The sequence below is a fragment of the Octopus sinensis genome, linkage group LG1 (assembly GCF_006345805.1).
Source record: "Octopus sinensis linkage group LG1, ASM634580v1, whole genome shotgun sequence".
In the NCBI taxonomy this organism is placed as follows: domain Eukaryota; kingdom Metazoa; phylum Mollusca; class Cephalopoda; order Octopoda; family Octopodidae; genus Octopus; species Octopus sinensis.
In genome coordinates this window covers 110,471,929-110,486,571 of record NC_042997.1, presented here as the reverse complement: position 1 = coordinate 110,486,571, position 14,643 = coordinate 110,471,929, and the positions used below count along the sequence as shown (strand labels likewise).

Sequence of the window (14,643 nt, the reverse complement as noted above, 5' to 3'; positions counted from 1 at the left end):
TGTCTGCCTGCTGGAAATAACAGTCAGAACTCTTATTTTAATCACCAAAATACACTGATAATAACTATAGAAATCAACCATTGATAACTAGTTATTATCAGTGTATTTTGGCAATTAAAATAAGAATTTTGACTGTTATTTCCAGCAGGTAGACATGCACCATTTTTTACCCCAAAATGGCTTTAAAAATCGCCCTGCATCCAATGCACTCAATGTAGGCTCAAAACTTGCTCAGAATGGTATGTATGCTTACAAAATGTGTCCAGCCATTTATTGGTGAACAATCGCCCATAGGCCATCAAATACGGTGTGTGTGTGTGTGGAGGCACAATGGCCCAGTGATTAGGGCAGTAGACTCGCGGTCATAGTATCATGGCTTCGATTCCTAGACCAGGCGTTGTGAGTGTTTATTGAGCGAAAACACGAGGGACCGGCAGGGAGTGGTGGCGATCCCTGCTGTACACTTTCGCCACAACTTTCTCTCATTCTTTCTTCTGTTGGCCTGCTCGCCTAGCCAGCGGGGTGGTGTCATTTGAAGGTTAAAACAATGCGAAGCGCATTGTGACCAGCGATGTGTAGTAACATCTGATAGACTGGTCAGTCATGGTGATATATATATATATATATATATATATATACACACACACACACATATATATATACATAGCGAGAGAGAGAGAGACAGAGAGGAGAGAAAGGAAGAGAGGCTGAAAAAGAGAATAGTTGAGGAAAAAGTTTTACCTGAAACATTGCTCGTCCCGTTCCCAGAATTTGAGCTCTGACATAACTGTAAACGTGAGGTCCAACCTGAAAGAGAGAGAAAGAGATGTTAGTCTTTTTTAGATGGAGAGACACACACACCAACATGCTACATCTATTACACACACACACACACTAGTATAACACACTAGCACATATTACATCTCACACACACATGCACACACAAGCTAACACTCTTGGTTACAACGATGAGGGTTTCAGCCTGTTTGTGAAATTAACGTGCATGTGGCTGAGCACCCCACAGACATGCACACCCTTAATGTAGTTCTCAGGGAGAGTCATCCTGACAATTAAGGTTATATGAAGATTAAAAGTATTAAAAAAAACCCCCAAAAAACCCCCAGTAAAAACACAGCACCTTAACAACACTCATATGTGTGTAGTTGTTTTGAGTCATATAAACCAGCTGCTTCGAGTTGTTATTGGCCACTGACCAGACATCGAGTTTCATATTGAAGACATTTCGATTGGGATCCACTTGGGTGTATTGATAGAGGGCTTCCAAGGCAGTGATGGTGTCCTGCAAAGAGAAAAAAAAACGAGGCCCAGGGATTAGCCAGGCTGAAATGTCTATTAAATCTGTCTGTCTTTGGACTAATTTCATGTTTCATTAGTTAGACAGACGAGGTTAATTAGAGAGTCGAGGTTAACGAGAGAGTCAAGGTTAACAAGAGAGTCGAGGTTAACAAGAGAGTCGAGGTTAACGAGAGAGTCGAGGTTAACGAGAGAGTCGAGGTTAACGAGAGAGTCGAAGTTAACGAGAGAGTCGAAGTTAACGAGAGAGTCGAAGTTAACGAGAGAAACAAGGTTAACAAGAGAAACAAGGTTAAAAGAGAGTCAAGGTTAATTAGAGAGTCAAGGTTAATTAGAGAGTCAAGGTTAATTAGAGAGTCAAGGTTAATTAGAGAATCAGGATTAATTAGAGAATCAGGATTAATTGGAGAGTCAGGATTAATTAGAGAGACAAGATTAGAGAGACAGGATTAATTAGACAGATAGGATTAGTAAATGATGCACCTTAATCTTAGGATCCTCCTTTACAGTTGAGCTGAAGGATCAAGCAGAACCTTTTAATCATCCTGGTTTTGAGGAATTAAATTGGGATGAGAAGAAGGAATTTGCTTACTCAAAGAGCTATAGCATTGCAAACGGGATCCGACGGTTAGATTGAGTGAAAGGAATGGAAAAGGCAAGGAGTTGGGGTGGTTTGATATTTAAGCATAGAAATTGTAGAAAAATGACCAGAATATGAGGAGCAGAGGAAAAAAAAAATTAGTAACCATAGTAACACTAATAGTAATAATGTAAATATGGAAGCTGAAGAGAGAAACAATCCCAATGATAACAGGTTCATGAGATATGGTAAAAAAAAAACCCACAAATACAAAACCAAAAGCCCACGACTTACAAGTAATAACATAGAGAAAATAGCACTACAAGGCACCACACACATCCTACGTAAAACACTTTCAATACAGTAAAAGTAAGAGAATCACAACAAACCACAGCACATAGAGTTGTGCTCAGAAGTGCAGTGAAAGCATGTGATAATACTCATCATCATCATCATCGTTTAACATCCGTTTTCCCTGCTAGCATGGGTTGGATGGTTCAACCGGGGTCTGGGAAGCCAGGAGGCTGCACCAGGCACCAGTCTGATCTGGCAGTGTTCCTACAGCTGGATGCCCTTCCTAACGCTAAACACTCTGTGAGTGTAGTGGGTGCTTTTTTATGTGCCACCAGCACAGGGGCCAGGCGAGGCTGGCAACGGCCACGATCGGTTGGTACTTTTTACGTGCCACTGGCACGGAGGCCAGTCGAGGTGGCGCAGGCAATGGCCACGTTCGGATGGATCTTTTTACGTGTCACCGGCACTGGTATCACAACTGCAATTTCCATTGATTTTTTGATCAATTTTGACAGACATTTTCTGGAGCAAATTCAAAACGATTTTATTTCACAAATAATACTTAACCCTAATTATACTATTAATGTATATATTTTTTTTACATCTCTCACCCCATTTTGGACACCACATTATCATTCCACTGTTAATCAACGGCCCACCCACCGAATCTTTCTACCACCCGCAAGGGGGCAGTATGGCCCACTTTGGGAACCAGTGGGTTAGGGAGATATAAAAGGTTTAAAAGGTAGGCAGATGGATAGACAAACAGACAGACCTCTCTGCGTGTGTGTAGATTAACAAATAGGTAAAGTGGGGGTAGGTGGAAAGAAAGAAAGTTTGGTAGGTAGATAGAAGGAGAGATGGTTTATTCTACATATGTGATCTGGAGAGAACCTTGTTGCTAAGTGTTGTAGCTTATTTAGTGAGCACTTTTGGACCGAGGGTCGTTCATCAGACGTTTTTCTTATTCATATTTTTCACTCTTCCCAATCCTACGAATGGTGTCTACTATTCTCTGACTAAATTCCAACCATTTTGCTCATGATACAGCAACATACAGAGAGAAACAGCCTTACCTGGGTAGAGGACATCCCACCAACAGTGTTCCTCATTGAGTTCAGCCATTTCATTAAGGAATCACGGTTTTCTTTCCCTCGGTTCAGTTTAATATGTGCTAGCAGGGCATAAGCCGTGGTCTGTACACTGAACGCATCATTGATTTGCTCGATACGAGGTTCCAAGTAACGAATGCTGTCAATTGTCTTAGATGGATTTGCTGGGATTGGACGGTCAGGTTCGGAGAAATACTTTTCCTCATCTTAAAAAAAGAAAAAAAAAGAAATGAAAAGAAATAAAATAAAATAAAATAAATACAGCAGCAAAGTTGAGACAGTCTTTTGGTTTATTTAAATTAGTATGTCATTCATCATCATCATCATCGTTTAACATCCACTTTCCATGCTGGCATGGATTGGATGATTTGATTGAGGGCTGGCAAACAAGAAAGCTAGGCTGCACCAGGCTACAATCCGATCAGGCAAAGTTTCTACAGTTGGATGCCCTTCCTAATGCCAACCACTCCAAGAGTGTAGTGGGTGCTTTTTACATGCTGCTGGCACAAGGGCAAGTCAGGCAGTACCATGCTTGAATGGTGCTTTTTATGCGTCACCAGCATGGGAGCCAGTCAGGCGGAACTGGCAATGACCATTCTTGAATGGTGCTTTTTACATGCCACCAGCAAGGGAGCCAGTCAGGTGGCACTGGCAATGACCATGCTTGAATGGTGCTTTTTATGTGCCACCAGCTGTTTTAACATTTAGAGTGTTTCTTTTGCAGATATATGATCTGCTGACGATATATATATAATTAAATAATTGGATGAGGGGCATGTTCTGAGGAGAGTGCTTGAGCTAAAGTGAATGAACTGCAAAAGCAAGGTCAACCACAGAAAACAGAGGAGGATATTGGGAGGGTTGGCTTGAGGAGGGAGAACGGCCAAAACCAGGCAAGATGGTGAGAGAGCAGTTGCTCTAAGAGTGAGGTAGATCTGGCCACCCTCATTAATGGTGGCAAACCCAGATTTAAAATATTGGAATTCATCATTATCACTGAATAAAACAAATGGTTTTATCCCTGGTAGCTTACTGGTAAAGCACGGTCACTTTCACAGTGTTTATGTATATGGTAAATGAAAGATGGAAGGTACAAGAATTTTTATTAATCATGACATTTGTTTTGACATATCTAGCATGTATCTGTAGCAGATAACAAGAGAGCAGATATTTTTAGGTACCCATTTAAGGTGAGTGCTTAAGCACGAGCAAATCATTAGCTGAAGGCCATGGGCTACCCATCTAGCTTCCTGAAAGTTGTACATAAATCCTGTTACCAAAATCTAGTGGAACTTGAGAGCAAGTGGTATAGCAGGTATTCAGAGAATGATCTCTTCAATTCATTCATTCGCTCTCTCTCTCTCTCTCTACAAAAACCAGGTAATATGATGCATGAAGTATGATAATATTTGGCACTGAAATATGGGAGATGAATACAGATTATCTTCTGTAACTGCAGAAGAATAAGGAAGACATGTTTGGTCTTCCTTATTAGACTTATTAGACATCTCATTAGACTTTATGTTCTGAGTTCAAATTTTGCCGAGGTTGACTTTACTTTATATCCTTTCACCTCCCACCAGCCACTCACCTATCCCCTAGCTTTTGCAGCAACCACAAAATGAGGGCACAAGGGACTCTGTCAGACGCTTTCTCCATGCCAACAAGTACAAAGTACAGCAGTTTATTTTGGGTTAAATGCATCTCCTGAAGTTGTCTTACTAGGAAGCTAGAATAAATAGTACTAGTGCATGCATATACAGCTGCATGCGTGTGCACATACACGTGAGTACTGTCCAAATCTCTGACCAATCACATACAACTAGCTGGCATTCAATAGGCGTATCAAGTTTTGGGCATTTTGATTAGGATTTGGATAGAAAATTCACAAAAAAGTCACTTCTATTGATTTTTTAATGGCTTTGCGGGGTGACTGGGAAAATGTAAAGATGTGCACGACCACCCTTCGACGGTTTTGAATGACCATAGAAAGTGCGAGCCCTTTGACTGAAAAATTGTGGATTTGTATAAAGGATACACATACAGACAGACATTTTGCCGTTTATATATATAGAGATTCTGCCTGTTTTTTAGGTAGATAGGTGTGCACACATTCTGATAAGGTATTTTTTGGAGTTTAGAAATTTAAAGAATTGTGCATGTCTTGGGAATGCTTGAAAAGGAACACTACCTGGATGACAGCTACTTCTTTACTACCCACAAGGGGCTAAACACAGAGGGGACAAACGGATTTAAGTCATTTACATCGATCCCAGTGCGTAACTGGTACTTAATTTATTGACCCCGAAAGGATGAAAGGCAGTCGACCTCGGCGGAATTTGAACTCAGAACATAACGGCAGACGAAATATGGCTACGCATTTCACCCGGTGTGCTAACGATTCTGCCAGCTCGCCGCCTTTACCTGGATGATAGCAACCCCACTTTAAAACTAACATGTCAATAGAAGGGAACACACACACAAATAGGCTTCTTTCAATTTCCATCTACCAGTTCCACTGACAATGTTTTGGTTGGCTTGGTGGGGCTACAGTAGAAGACATTTGCCCATGGTACAGTGTGGTAAGATTGAACCTGAAAACCATGTGGCTGAGAAGGTAATTTCTTAACCGCAACAGTCATGCCTACACTTATCACTATCAGAAAAGAAGAGAAATGCAGACAAGATTACATTTAGTGGAATTTTCCAGAATGAAATACTTTACAAATGTAAAAAAAAAACACTTTGAAATGTACCTCCTTTATGCAGTTTCCAGAGTCTGTCATAAATTGCGGCACTTTTCTGATTAGATAAGGACAAAGCATAAGTGGTAATGGCCAATGTGAAAATGTCTTCATCTTTTATTGTGTGAGAATGCTGTGAGAGGTACTGAGCAGCTGTATTACGAGCAGTCACAGCACAGGGGCCGGCATCCTGTTAATAAAAGAAAAAGAAGGAAACAGTAAGTGTTGGGTATGAGTGGAAATACAAAAAAACATTGGGAGACGAAACTAAAAAAAACTTAGAATTTACAAAGAAATACAATGTCAACAGTTGGGAGAATCTGTATGTCTACCTACATACCTATTAGGTAGGTAGATGTTGTGGTGCACCTGAGCACTGTATACAATAATTTCATTATTATTATCATCATTATAAATAAATAGATGAAGAGACAGGCAGACAAATATAGAGGTAGACATATGTAGATACATAGGTACATAGACAAACAGATGCACACAGAGAATGACATACATATACAAATAGACAGACAGATGTATAGGCAAGGAGATAGATATGTAGGTAGAAACAGGAGAGACAGGCAGACAGATGTATAGGCAGACGGGCAGGCAGATATGTAGGGAGACAGATGTATAGGAAGTCATGCAGGCAGATAGATATGGAGGTAGACAGACAGACAGATGGAGAGTCAGGCAGACATATGTATAGGCTGACAGGGAGAGAAATATATAAGGCAGATGTATAGGCAGACAGGCAGAGAGATGTGTAACAGGCATATAGGTAGGCAGAAATGTATAGGCAAACAGGCATATAGGCAGAGATTCATAGGCAGACAGACACATAGGCAGACAGATGCATAGGCAGAGAGATGTATAGGCAGAAGGCAGAGAGATGTATAGGCAGACAGGCAGAGAGATGTATAGGCAGACAGGCAGAGAGATGTATAGGCAGACATTATTTATAAGGTTATTTCTACAGAGTTTCTATAGAACTTATAGCAAGTACTGATTTTTCCTACATTTTCAATCAAGATGTGAGATGTACACAAATCATTAAGACAGATATATAGGTAGATAGATAGCTGTAGGGACACAGAGACTGACATATATATATGTAGATAGACAGATGGAGAGGCAAGCAGACAGATGTATAGGTAGGTAGGTAGATAGACAGATAGATATATAGTTAGGTAGGTAAATAGAACATCTACTCACATTTGTGCCTTTGCTGACACTGTGTAGAGCGATATAGACATAGGCTGTGAGAGCCATAGGATCCATTTGGAGTATGCTATTTTGCCATGAAGTTCTTGAAGACTAGAAGAAACGAGAATATAAGTTTAAGACATTTTTCAAAAGATACAAGTTCTTTCCATGATTTTAGTCCCCGCAACTCTCTCTCAACATATGAAAAGATGTTTTACAGCACCCTGTATGGTATGGCAGTTTTTAAGTTAAATCAATGGTTCTCAACCATTTTTTTATCCATGGATCTCTTTGGTTGCTATTTCATTCTGGTGGACCCCCATAGACATTCAATCTTTATAAACTACTTCTACATATACCAATATATACATCTAAAGTAGGGATTCTCAACCATATTTTATCTATGGATCCCTTTGATTATCATTATTATATTTTGGTGGACCCCAATAACCATTCAATGTTTATAAAATAGTTTTATAGAAGCTTCTTTCAAAATTCCTATTTCATTTCTCACACATTCCCTTGTGTTGGTTGAACAATGTAGAATGTTAGAGAAAGAAACCCAGCTATTTCTTGCAATACATAATACATACATGTAAAGTAAAATTTTTTCAGGGGCCCTTAAAATTCTATTGTGGATCCCCAATTTACCATTTTGTTGCATGAACTCCAAAAAATCTTATATGGACCCTCGGGACCATATAGGCCCTGGTTGAGGAGTACCGAGGATGGTTTAATATTTAATTCCTGCAACAGCACTGAAATAATACTATTAATGCCTTTTAAGTCAGGTTAATTGTTTTGTCAGCACCCCTGCCCTGACTTATGCCAGCCCACCTGCCCCAACTGGCTCCTGTGCCGGTGGCATGTAAAAAGCACCATCCGAATGTGGCCAATGTCAGTGCTACCTGAGGGGCTTCCATGTTGGTGGCATGTAAAAAGCACCCACTACACACTTGGTTGGCATAAGGAAGGGCATCCAGCCATAGAAACACTGCCAGATCAGATTGGAGCTTGGTGAGGACTCCTGGCATGCCAGCGCCAAGTCAAACCATCCAACCCGAGGAAAATGGACGTTAAACGATGATGATTTTTCATAGCAAAGAACTGAAGACCAAGTAGGGTGTGATAATGAGAAGGGGAGATGAAAGAAAGTACTGGTCAAATATTCAACTGAGACTTAATAATAACCATTTCTATTATAGATACAAAGCCTGAAATTCTGGGAGAGGGGTCAAGTCAATTACATTGACCCCAATGCGCAACTGGTATTTAGTTTACTGACCCTGAAAGGATAAAAAGGAAAATCAACCTCGGCAAAATTTGAACTCAGAACAAAGACTAATGAAATTTTGCTAAGCATTTTGTCTGGTGTACTAACAGTTCTGTCAAATTACCACCTAAATAATAGTAATAATAATAAATTTCACAAGTTAGCTTATATAAAAGCTATTGCTAATATACACACAAACATACACACATGTAATTGTATATACTGTGTGCGTGAACAAAGCTATTATTTAAGAGTAATTATAACAATCAATTATGATAAGACAGGAAGTGGCTTCAAATCAGATGATAAGAGGCTAACATAAGCCAAAAATTGGCCACCATGGATCACTAGGAATTTCATCACCAATACATTTGAACATTGTCTGACAGCTTGTCACAGAGACATGCTGTCCACTCCTTCAGCCTTTCCTATAGATACTACAGTGGTGTCCACTCCTGTAACCAAAGTGGACTTGTGCCATCACCATTGAGGCACTCTTGATCCAGTCATCCCTCCTCCTCAGCTTGTCCCCCATATTTTACCCAACATCCCCTTCCTAGGCCTTGCATCACCCCACCCGGTTCTTTTCCCCCAGAATGTCCAACTTCTGGAATTCCTGCTTCTTGCATGTTCCAAGTGAAGAGACTTATTTATAGAATTAAAAATATAAACTTCCAAAGTTTTCTTACCATTTTACGATCGTAGACATAATATTCGGTATCAAAAACGCCAGTGCTATTCTGCTGAGAGCAAAGCCATGAAACCATCGTCTTAATAAGCTCCAATGGAACAAAGAAATCATTCTCCCATTCTCCTTCACGAGCAGCATAAAGTGTTTTCACAATAAATGCTGTTAGCCTGAAATAATGAAGGACTTTTAATTAATTTAATGGTGACATGGGTTATGTTGAAAGAAATAAAATACGTGCAGGAGTGGCTGTGTGGTATGTAGCTTGCTTTCCAACCAAATAAAACTCCTCAGCTGGGAGGGGTGAGCATTGAGGCAGGGGTGAGACTTCATGTCACACTAATATTTCAGTTTTCATATATTTTAATTAACTCACATTGTTTATATTTACATGTTTAAATAGAATTAAGTCAATGGAACAAAATACATAAAACAACAGAGTTAGGACTCATGTACAATGAAAGTTGCATGCATTCACTGAAGATGATATAAGTAGAAAGAGTTCCATCTACTGCATAGAATCAAGGTGCGTTATTCAGAACTACAATTCAGATTGGTACCTTTCGTCAAATACACGACAAGAATGTTAAGTAAAAACAGAAAAGAGAGACAGAAGTTTATGTGGAATACTGGGTGGATCTAATCTGAAGTTAAATTTGCTGACTTTTATAATTGTAAGCTAGATATTCAAGAACCTTCGACCAAGCTATTTGGTAGTAAAACTGGTACTCTTCCTTTGAAGTTCAATGCATCAGCCACAAGTCAGCCAGAGCTAATTTGTCAAGCCATATTCATGAAGGTGTTAATGACTTTTATAGCAACATATTGTCTGAGAAAATCTGAGAACCATGGTTCAAAACTCGCCAGGAACCTTGGTACAACTTCATAAAAAAATTACAAAATGGAACAAGGGAAAATTAGGTTAAATTCACCTGTTAAATAAGCAACTGGAATTGTATATTCAACAAGTGAATTAGTTTTCAAGAAGATGACTATTGCTACATCTCAGCTGCCACTGTTGTCCGTCCGTTTTCCATGCTGGTGTCAAATCATCACAGTCAGAATCAGCTCTAAAAGAGTCACTGTTCTCCGAGATGAACTGGATGACAACAATTCTCACTCTGAAGGTGCTCGTGTATTTGACTGTCTCTACAACTGGATACTCTTCTTAACACCAACCACTTTACAGAAGGAACTGGGTGCTTTTTGTTGTGACACCAACATGAGAAAGGTTGTCTTGTCCTTGACAAACCACAATTTTGTCCTCACACCACCACCCCAATTGTCTCTCCACTCACCAACTCGTTTACAAACGTGTAGTGAATAAACACCAGAAGTTCAACGGCAGAAACACAAATCTCATTTGAACAAAATAGAGAATTAACATTCTACTTCCTATTGGTCATAAATATTTGCTCTGAAACAGCTGATAAGGAACAAACTTACCAAATACTTTTCTTTTGACGGTCACGAGACATACTGAAAGAGCCATCTTCATTCATGTAACTCAGGATTCTTTGCAAGGCTGTAGGGAAACCAAATGTAGAATTATGGAATCAGTAATAAAGATTTTATTTTGATTAGACTTGAATCATGGATCTGTGGTTAAGAAATGTGGTCTGCAATGAAATCGTTCCAAGTTTAATCTCACAGTCTCAGACTGAGCAATACTTAGAGGGTGCAATTTGGAAGACCAAAACTGTACTCATTGTGTGTGTGCGGTCATCATTGTATTAATGTCCTCTTTTCCATGCCTGTATGGGTCACATGGAATTTGTTGAGGCAGATTTTCTGCACCCAGGTCCCCTTCCGATTACCAACCCTTTGTTTTAAAAGCAGAGAAATATTTCCTCATGACCAGTCACATATTTCATGGAAGACTGGAATCAAATGATATCACTTGTATAAGGTTGACATTTGTTTACAACTATTACAATCACATGATGTCAAAACAAGGAGACATAAACTCTCTCTCTCTCTCACACGTCATTCTGTCTTCGTAAAATTACAGCAACTGAATAGTGGCCTGGTTAGAGAAATGATAGAAGGTAGGACAGTTTGACAGAGGTAGACTGAATGCAGGGATACATTGACACAAACCTAATGCTTTTGGACCCTGAGAATTGTTATGACACTTAAGTCTTCTCAAGCAGAACAGATTCTAAAAAGCATTGAGTAGGCAAGTTTGTGAGGGTGTGAAAGAAGAGAGACAGACAGACAGAGAGATGGGCTGGAGATGGGTTGAATGCAGTGAATAATGGACAGGGTTGGAGATATGGTCAGAGGTAATTTCCTTTACACCCCTTCAGTTTGGAAGAAAGGTAAGTAGGAATGGGTTAGAGAGGAAGCTGTGCTACAATTTTGATACCTTTTGATTGGGTGTTGTGGCTGTATGGAAGACAGCAAGGAAAGACAGAACATGCTACAAAGAGGTCTGACCACATAAATTTTTGTTTTCTTTTGTCCTCTTATCCATGCAGCCATTACACCAAATCAAATCCAACTGTGACCATTCCAATCAAACAGCAACTATTTTGATGAAGATTCATTCTTTGGCTTGTCTTGCATATCTCTCTACCATATCCATCATCATCATCGTTTAACGTCCACTTTCCATGCTAGCATAGGTTGGACGATTTTGACTGAGGGCTGGCAAACCAGATGGCTGCACCAGGCCCCAAACATGATCTGGCAGAGTTTCTACAGCTGGATGCCCTTCCTAAAGCCAACCACTCCCAGAGTGTAGTGGGTGCTTTTACATGCCACCGGCACGGGGCCAGTCAGGCGGTACTGGCAATGACCTCACTCGAATCTTTTTACACATGCCACTGGCACAGGTGCCAGTAAGGCAACACTGGCAACGATCACGCTCGAATGGTGCCCTTTTACGTGCCACCGGCATAGAGGCCAGTTGGCTGCTCTGGCAATGATCACGCTCAGATGGTGCTCTTGGCACCCTACTAGCATGGGCACAAGTGCCAGTAAGGCAATGCTGGTAATGATCACACTCGAATGGTGCCCTTTTAAGTGCCATGATGAAGTATTCTCTGCTTCCATCAGCAATTTGCAAATCATTGCTCTGCTGATCTTCCAACACCAAAAACCTTAATATGCAAAAGGAAATAATGAAGCATTATTGAAACAAAGGATTAGAGAAGATTAATGTTAGAGGCCATTGCTGTCACTTACAAGCAAGTGTAATGTGTACCATGCTGTCACTATTGTTTTTAGGTGCCTGTGCAGTTGTGAACAGAGAGAGACACCCTCTCAGCACTTTTCGCCTTATGCAACATTGAAGCTGTGAGAGCATGAGAGAAAGGGAGGAGGATAAAGAGAGAGTGGAGGGAGAGAAAGAGAAAAAAGAGAGTGAGAGAGAGGGAAAGAGGGAGAGAGAGAAAGTGTTTCACCAGGAATCAGCTGGTACACATTTACAGCTGAATAGACTGGAGCATTATGAAATGACAGACACAAAGTCACAACACAATACCCGCCCTAGGAATTGAACCCATGATGTTATGATTGTGAAGTTAATGCCCTGACCACTAGGCCACATACCAATGACTATTGAGCAATATATTATGATCAGTGAAAGCCTGTGGCTTATGGTTATGGTTTCGGCTCACAACCATAAGGCTGTTGTGTCCTTGAGCAAGATACTTCACATTGCTCCAGTCCACTCAGCTGGCAAAAATGAGTTGTATCTGTCATTACAAAGGGGCCAGCCTTGTCACATTTTGTGTCACTCTGAATCGCCCTGAGAACTACACTAAGGGTTCCCAAGCAGGCTGTTCCATTGATCAGATCAACTGGGAGGGACACTCATTGTTCTAACCAACAAAGTGCATGTTTTTTTTTGTTTTTGGTTTATTATGGAACGATGGTACTTACCAATATTCAGGTATTTCAAAGAAGTTCTTAAAGTTTCATCACTCAGTTGCTTACTGGCTTTTTTGAATTTCAATGTCAGGACATTATACGCAAAGTTGAAGGCAATATTCTCAGCCACACCATAAGGTCGATAAAGTAAGTTTTCCGCATTCAGGTATTCTTCAAAGAATCCAGGGGTAACAACATCACCTGATGAGGAAACAAAAGAAAAATAAAATGAGGGTAGTGGTGATGGAAGTAGTGGTAGTAGTAGGAGGTGTGTTGGCAGGGGTGATGATGGTTGAGGGTGATTATCATTTTAATAGCCCTTTTTCCATGCCCTCATAGTTTGGATAGAATCTCTTGAAGCAGATTGTCTATGGCTGGATGCCCTTCCTGTCAACACGCCTTCCTCTGTGTGTGTGTATGCAAGTCCTTCTCTGAACGCATCCCTTTCTCCTTTCCAACAAAGAGCTACAATCAAAATGTCAAACTTTCTCCTTTCACCGAACATCAAGCTAATACAAATTCTTGTACACATCCTCACATTTGTTTTTCTTGTTTTCATTTTTTATCCATTTATTTGAAATGACTATATATAATCTTATATACACACGCTGACATAGAACCAACATTGAACCCTTTATTCGCAATATTACTGAATCTGGAACTTAACTATGGTCTGTCTATAGCACTTATTCAGCATTATCTGATACCTTTGGGTCGTCTCAATGACACCATTATCTCTTATAACCTCAACTTCTCGCTATATATATATATATATATATATATATATATATATTTATATATTTGGAGTGTTTTGGAAATTCCTTGATACAGTTATAATATTTGGAGAGAAGATTTTTTTTCTCAAAGAGTTATGATCGAGAAAAGAACCTTTTTAGAAAGTTGCAAGGCACAAACCTTTGGGAAGAGATTTCACAAAATGTGTGTGGTTTTGCTTTTGTAGATGTGCAAGCACTTTTGGTTCATTCAGTTTTCAAGCATATGTTATTACATACAGTGAAAGTTGTTTGCAGTAAAATTGTTGTTGACTATTTCCGGTTTAGTTTCAGACTCAGAAATCTTATGAAATATTCTTCTTTTGCCTTCCAGAGAAGGCCAACAAGGAAAATTTTACAATTTTCCCTCTTCATAAAATAAATGAAGAGAACAACCTTCTCCAGAAGACAAAAGAAGAATATTTCATAAGATTTCTGAGTCTGAAACTTAACTGGAAATAGTCAACAACAATTTTACTGTATGTAATAACACATGCTTGAAAACTGAAAGAACTGAAAGCGCTTGCACATCTACAAAAGCAAAAACCTACACACATTTTGTAAAATCTCTTCCCAAAGGTTTTTGCCTTTCAACTTTCTAAAAAGGTTCTTTTCTCAATCTTAACTCTTTGAGAAAAAATCTCTCCAAATATAACTGTATCAAGGAATTTCCAAAACACTATATATATATAACATATATATATATATATATACATATATATATATATACATATATATATATATATACATATATATATATATATAATATATATATATATATATCAT

General features: G+C 39.4%; 1 protein-coding gene across 2 annotated transcripts in view; it reads right to left on the bottom strand.

Moving 5' to 3' along the window:
- Positions 1-14,643, bottom strand: part of LOC115217895 (C3 and PZP-like alpha-2-macroglobulin domain-containing protein 8) — an 80,208-nt gene that overhangs the window by 8,178 nt on the left and 57,387 nt on the right. For both annotated transcript variants that reach the window (XM_036503713.1, XM_029787617.2), the window contains exons 26-33: positions 13,097-13,285; positions 10,655-10,733; positions 9,210-9,378; positions 7,257-7,358; positions 6,057-6,234; positions 3,265-3,506; positions 1,139-1,300; positions 742-807 (exon numbers count right to left, since the gene is read on the bottom strand). In XM_036503713.1, the coding sequence (XP_036359606.1) occupies positions 742-807; positions 1,139-1,300; positions 3,265-3,506; positions 6,057-6,234; positions 7,257-7,358; positions 9,210-9,378; positions 10,655-10,733; positions 13,097-13,285 (1,187 nt within the window). The remainder of the gene's footprint in view (positions 1-741; positions 808-1,138; positions 1,301-3,264; positions 3,507-6,056; positions 6,235-7,256; positions 7,359-9,209; positions 9,379-10,654; positions 10,734-13,096; positions 13,286-14,643) is intronic.